The sequence below is a fragment of the Centruroides vittatus genome, unplaced genomic scaffold, assembly GCF_030686945.1.
Source record: "Centruroides vittatus isolate TY-2023 unplaced genomic scaffold, ASM3068694v2 contig_18, whole genome shotgun sequence".
NCBI classification, from domain to species: Eukaryota; Metazoa; Arthropoda; class Arachnida; order Scorpiones; family Buthidae; genus Centruroides; species Centruroides vittatus.
Window position 1 is genome coordinate 833,701 of NW_027121101.1, and position 7,220 is coordinate 840,920.

At 27.2% G+C, this 7,220-nt stretch overlaps 1 protein-coding gene across 4 annotated transcripts in view; it reads right to left on the reverse strand.

The window, feature by feature from the left end:
- The window catches only part of LOC136969524 (aftiphilin-like), a 39,989-nt gene that overhangs the window by 11,151 nt on the left and 21,618 nt on the right, over positions 1-7,220 (reverse strand). For 3 of the 4 annotated variants that reach the window (XM_067263708.1, XM_067263709.1, XM_067263712.1), the window contains exons 2-3: positions 5,026-6,554; positions 857-1,008 (exon numbers count right to left, since the gene is read on the reverse strand). In XM_067263708.1, coding sequence (XP_067119809.1) covers positions 857-1,008; positions 5,026-6,495 — 1,622 coding nt within the window. In that variant the 5' untranslated portion in view covers positions 6,496-6,554. Of the gene's footprint in view, positions 1-856; positions 1,009-5,025; positions 6,575-7,220 lie in introns of all 4 variants that reach the window. The other variant, XM_067263710.1, reaches the window with a different exon arrangement.

The following is a 7,220-nucleotide window of genomic DNA, read 5'->3' on the forward strand; positions in this document are numbered from 1 at the left end:
GAGAAAGTTGCCATACAAAGATAATGAAGATGTTTTGGTACATTGGCTAAAGCAAATTCATTCATTGAATCTTCCTGTTTCGGGGCCGATACTGAAACAAAACGTGATGGAAACCAGGTACTTGGAGTAGAAACCAACTTTAGTGTCAGTGATGGATGGTCAGAGAGATACATTGCATGTACTGTACTGTAAAAAGCACTACTATATTTTCCTAATTGTAGTTTTGTGGCTTTTTTCAACTTGTTTTAGTTGTCATATCGGATAACTTGACACATTTCCATTTCCCCTTGGGGTGTCGACTTATGTGGACTCGACTGTATATTGTAATTTATTAGTTTTATATTATGCAAACAGTGCACTATATTTATATGTTAATTTGTTAACATGGAATTGCTAATGATGATTTTGATAAATTTTTGTGACATACTATATGAATGTATGTAGGCTGATAAAGGATCTATGAACCCGAAATGCATTCTAAAACTTAATTGTGGATAATTAAAAACTATTTTGTAAATATTTAAGTCTAATTTTGTTCCAGTCATTCCTGAATACGATAAACCCTTCAATTTCATTATAGCCATATACATTAGGATACTTAAACATCATCATCACTAAATCACAACTCTCAAACCCAAACTTATGTAAAGTTCCTGTTATTATATGAAGTTCTTACTGTTTAAGATATGTCATTTTATCATCACACTCAATTTAGCACCAATTCCAAAAATAAACAAAGGGTGTATTAAATCAAAGTTTGACTATATATTTATTTATATTCTATTACATTTAGTCTATGATTTTAATCATTTTCAATATTTATATAATAATAATAATATAGATTAAGTACTCTTACCTCCTTGATCGACCTTTTAACAGCATACTAGTATGATTTATTTCATTGATAAAGGGGGATGTTTCATCAGTATCTAATTTTGTTTCAATTTGAATAATTGGAAAAGTGCTATGTATCAAAAACGTAATTTTATTTTTTGCTCTTTCTGTTACCTAAATTAATAATATTGTATTTAATAATATATAAACACAAAATGAATTTATTTTTTATAAAAAAAATTGAAATAATATAACAATAATCAATGCACTATATAAATTTTAACAGAAATCCATTAATCTTATACCTAATTTCTTATAAAAGAATCCAAGAAATCAAATCTGCTACAATAAAATTTTTTTTAAAAATAATATTTAATATATTATATAATAATTAGAAATAATACTTTTATAAATGTTACTAATATCAAATGCAAGAGTTCTGCTATAGCATGTTTCAAAAATATAAAAATTACTGCTAACAAAACATTTTTTTTTAATAAATCAAAATTATTATTTTTAATTTACAGCTATTTAACAATTACAATTTTGGAACTAATAACTAATTAATATGGTTTATTATAAAGTTTTCTAATAAAACTGTAGTAATAACTACAGAAAAATCAATATATCTAAATATGCATAAACTTTATATAAGCCAAATGTAATTGGATTCTTTGGGTTAAAATACCAAATTTCCTAAATTAATTACTACTAAAATTTGAAGCTAATGCTGTTGTCAAGTATATGGGCACAAATAATGTAACATACATAAGTATAACAATGCATAAGTAATGTCAAGTATATGTAACATATGCAAGTAGTGTTCCCTTCGGGTCCTTTAATTAACTATTAGAAAAGATGCTGTGGTCACAAATAATCCTATGTCAGTTTGTATAATGATCCTGTATATCCTCTGTGTCTTAGATGGCAAAACCCATGCTATAACTGTAGTTACGTTTATTGTGGGCATCATATTTATGTTCATGGTATCTTTATTCTAAGTTTCTGCTGGTATATCCAATGTATGCTGTTTGCAGCCCTATATTATCCAACTTAGTGGGGATTCTGCAGATAACAGTTCTGTACATTTTTGGGACTTTATCATTTATTAGAATTCTATAAATAGTTGGGTTCCTTTTATAAACTATTCTTGACTTATTTGTTCTAGCCCAGTGGTTCCAAACTTGTGTTTCATGGAACACTATGGTTCTTCCAATAAAATTAGGAATTACAAAATAAAATTAGTTTTAGAGATTTAATTAATAATTTAAAATATGTATGAAAAATTAGGAATAAGAAACCTATGCACAATTCACATTTTGGAAAATAAAATCTATCGAGTCTAATGGTTTGAGAATCAAACTATGTATTCAATTCTTTCTATTCCAACTAAAGTGTTCATGCCATTGTTGGAGACAGAGTTCAATCCATTTAAAGGAATGAACACCATCTCCAACAATATTCAAATACTTAAGTGCTCATTTAGCAATTCACAAAAAAATCAAGTGCATTCAGTTCTCCCACTAGTGGAATTCCCACCACATGTGATTTCATCAGCAGCAGATGTGGTGCAAAAAATGAATCCTTAGCATTAATTACTAATTTGAATTATTATTTGCTTCTCCATTATTAAATTTTTTTGTATATTAAATAATTTATTTTCAGTTTTTTCATTTGTTGGTTTATTTATAATCAGTAAAAATTGTCAGGTTTCAAAACTTTTTATCAAGGTGGAAAGAGTTCTACAATTAAAATAAGTACATAAACTGTGCACTCAGTAGAGAGATACAACAATCTTACTTCATCACCTAATGCTTGCTAAGGAAAACTGTTTACTAAACAAGCAATTTCAACCTACTATCATAAGCCATCTTCAGGTTTTTAAATTTGATAATCAATCAAAGCAAACATTGTAAAAACAGTAAACTACTCTCCATCTTTTGCAAAAAACATGGAAAAAATAGAAATACATAAGAGCAAAATTAATGATCAATGACTGAATGCCAAGGACACAAACACATTGCCCTCAGCACGGAAATACATAATAGAAAAGAAATTAGGGCAGAAAAATCCAAGTCAAATATGATCCTGCAATCACCTTTGGATTTACTTTTATTTTTAAATTATATTTCCTTAGAAATTTTATCTAATATTTTTTTATTTATTTTTTCTTAATCATATTTTGTTCGTTACATATTTATTTTATTTGTAAAAGTTTAAATTTGTAATTGAAATTTTAACTTTAAATGTAAATTTGAATATCTGGATATTCCATCTTTGTAACAATTTATTATCAAATATAAAAACTTGAAGATGGTCTATGATAATAGGTTAAAAATGTTTGTTTAATAAATAATTTTTCTCAGCAAACATTAAATGATGAAGTAAGATTTCTATAAGTTGGAAACTGCTGTTCTAGCCAATTCATTGATGACTGACTTCAAAAAGGAGATGAGAACATAAATTTAGTGAAGCTTTACTGCTTGATGGTACTTTACTTGCTTACATGATAGGAACTGATGAGATTGAGAATTAATTTCTTGTAACCCAATAACGTTTCCATTTTTTAAATTTGAATCAGTTCTACATCTTCGTCTCAAATGGATGGTGCAATGAGCATGGGCATGTTTAATCAAAGCTCTGAATGCTGATAGTTTGTATCGAATAATAAAGCAGATCAAATGAAGAGGCAGAATGTATAAATGGTGGGTAGTTGGTTTTATATAAACATTGGTGTAGATTTGTTCTTGATAATGTTATGTCAAGAAAATGGACTGATATACTACTCTATTGTTCTAATTTCAGATGCAGACTCTATGAATTTTCATTAATGGAAGTGATGAAATTATTTTTATCATCATTTTTCTATATATGGTCAATGTACCTCTTATATAAAATAACAAAATTGATAAAGTTTAATAAAATAGATGTTTCCAGCTGTCTTAGCACTAACTTGAAGCAAGACCATGTAAGAAATTCCTTTAAGGTCATACACAAGGATCAAGTTTAATGGAAGAGTATATGCTTTCATAGTCAAAAGTGGTAGCTGTTTCCTCTTCTATAAGGTTGATATTAGATATATTCTCTATCAGTGACTCTGGAGTAGGTGACTAAGAAATCATAGTTTGGTGAGTTTGAAGTAATATATTTTTGCAGTTCTTTTTCTAATAAACATGTAACTGCCTGACACTTCTCAACAACAGGTCTGAATTTCTTTCTTTCCTTGTGCATTTTTGCAAAGGCAATCAAGCTTTCCTGACTTGTAATCTGGGACATAAAATATTCCAAACAACTTTTGGAATATTTTACATCTCTGAATATGGCTCACAACAAGATAACCTAAATCCATTTGTGGTACAGTACATCTTTTCTTATCCTATAAATTCTACACAGGATCAAATTACCCAATCTATCACACACATATGCATGTTTTCAACATGCATAAATCATCCAGGTTGTTTCTTATGCATTTCAGCTATTAAAATTTCTGTATAATTTAATTCATGTCAAATTGTTTCATTTTATTTCATCATTATTTATTTTATATAACATGACAGAAATTAATCTTAAGTTTCAAGCTTTCTGACTTATCTTTGGGGACATTAAATTTTAGATTAATATATCACATTTTTATATAAATGACTTTTAAAATGAATATTTTCTGAAGCATTTATAGCAACTTTATTTTTACAGATGTGTAAATTCATTATAAAATATTATTTAATGTGTGAAATATTTATAGAAGTACTAATTACATAGAAACAAAATTTATAAAATAGAAAAAAGCTCACTCTTATTAAAAAAATGTAAATATTTCTTGCATTTAAATAGATTTTTAAATGCATGTAACAATATAATTTATCTTTAAGAAATACTAATGAAAATAAACCTTCATTAGTTCTATTCAAATAATGATAGAGTATTAATATACAAATACCTAAGCATATGAAATTTAAAAATTAGCAAATGATTTGCCTATCATTTTGATATCATCCTCAAATTTTGTGTTTTATGGTAATTAATAAATTCTTTTACTAGACAGACAAAAATAAAATATAAGCATCATTCAATTACAAATGTTGATGAATAGCATTAGAAAAATTATCGAACATTTTTCATAATAAATTTTGCAAAAAAATAAAAAACATTTAAAATTAATAAAATTAAAATAATTTTCAAAACAACACTTACAAGATTAGAAGAATCAGCCTCAAAATTTTCTGATTCACAAATTTCTTCTTTTACTGTATTGCCTTTCACAAATGATGCATGTTCAAAATCTGCAAAGTCATCTTGACATTGTGACCAGGAAGCACCTTCAAAATCAGCAAAATCATTTTCTTCTGCAGTTGCTTGTGCAAAATCTGCAAAATCATCTGAATCACCAATAGGATCACTAATAAGACAACTATCTTCTGTCGAATCAGGAGGATTTAATTCAAGTGGTTCAATTTCTCTCTCATGTGATAAGATTTGACTTTCTTCTGCTTGCTGAAAGTTGGCAAAATCATCATCTATAGATTCAGAATTTTCTTGTAATAGAACATCACCTTTATTTATCGGCGATGATTCAGAGTCATAAAACTTTTCGTCAATCAAATCTCTATTTACTTCTTGATCAAATGAATTATCAATTTTATGATTTTCACTATTTTCAATCGTTTGATGTTTATCACAAATACTTGAAGTAGTAGGAGATGACTTAGCAGTTTCAAAATTGGATACTTCACTACTGGCATCTGATGCTGAAACAAATTTTTCACTAATAGAAATTGGACTAATTTCAAAGTTTTCTTTATCACATTTTTGTTGGAATGATTTTTCTTCAGAGCTCTTAGGAACAATAGGCAATGAAAGTGTGTTTTGCTCTTTAGATAAATCAGGTAAATTCTGTGATTGCGATTGTTCTACCCTGTTTTTTAATATTTCATTTTCATCATTAAAATCTTTTATCACAAATTCTGATTTCCCTAAAGAACTTTCAATTTCACTTTTTTTGATATTTTCAGAATCCAGAAAATTTTCAGTTTTACATTCTTCAGTTGTAGCCAATTCTTCAGTGTTTATTTCAAAATCTGGAGAAAGTCTTTCAAGTGAAGTCACTACTACTGGTACTGTTTCCTCATCAGTTAAATTTTCTATTTCACTTCTACTTTCAACTTGTTTTGAATAATAGGTACTTTCCTGAATTGTGGCAGGTGAATTGCTTAAAGATTTTGAGTCACTAATTGGAATATATTCTTTACAGTTATATTTATCAATCTTACTTGATTGAATATTAAGAGATATTTCTGTAGAAAGTCTTTCACATTTTCCATTTTGTAATGAAACAGTTTTTCCTGGTAGAGTTCCTTCAATTTCTGGAATAATTTCTTCTTCTTCATTTTCAACAGCAACTTTAGAGAAATTTGAAAAGTGATTTATGTGAATTTCTGTCTTTTGAATATTAACATCATTTTGTGATTGCACAAAATAATCAGAATTGATTTTCTCATTTTTACTCTCCTTGTCTAATTGATCACTTTGCTGAACACCATTTAAATTATCACTAAATTCCCCTAAAGCTGCTGTAAAATTTCCAAATTCATCATCATCACTTTCTATTGATGTATCTAATGGTGGTGGTGTGGATGGAAGCATTGGAATAATATTTGATGACATTTTTATACCTGTCACCTCATTAATTTTCAAAACTTCTTTTTCTCACCTTCATTTTTCCTCTGAAAAATATTTGAAATTAGTATTTTATCTAATAATTTAGAAAATCATTTTAAAACATTTATATAAAAAAAAAACGAAAAAATTTTCTTAAGAAATTATTTATTACAGTTACTTTTTAGTTAAAAGATTAGTAAGTTTTAAACAAAAATCTATCTAAAATTTACATATTGATCTATCCAATAAATTCATTATTAGGCATTATGTATTATGATACAGCAATTTAAACTGTAGAACATAAACTTTTACATAAACAAAAAATATATTGAAACCATATTTGACTATTCTGTATGCTATTCTGTTTTGTTTAATTTCATCCCTTGTGAAACAAGGAAATCAATTGTCACAATTGCTTCCACATCAGACATTCTTTCAAATGCGATGTAGTTAACAAAACAATAAGAAATAACAATAAACTTGTTTAAAAAGGAAAAAATTTCTTTCAAAAATAAACAGATGGCATTGAAAATTAATCAATCAGATGTTATAATTGGCTATGAATGCAACTGTAGCTTATAGGCTTACAATAATGTTCTTTTCTCAAACCAGGACAATTTTGAGAAAATAGTCACAACAGAAAATAAAGCCTATTAGGATAAGTACCTATGATTGAAAAGGCTAAATAAAGAAGTTGTTAACAAAAAAACAAGTTAAAAGCAAATTTTCAT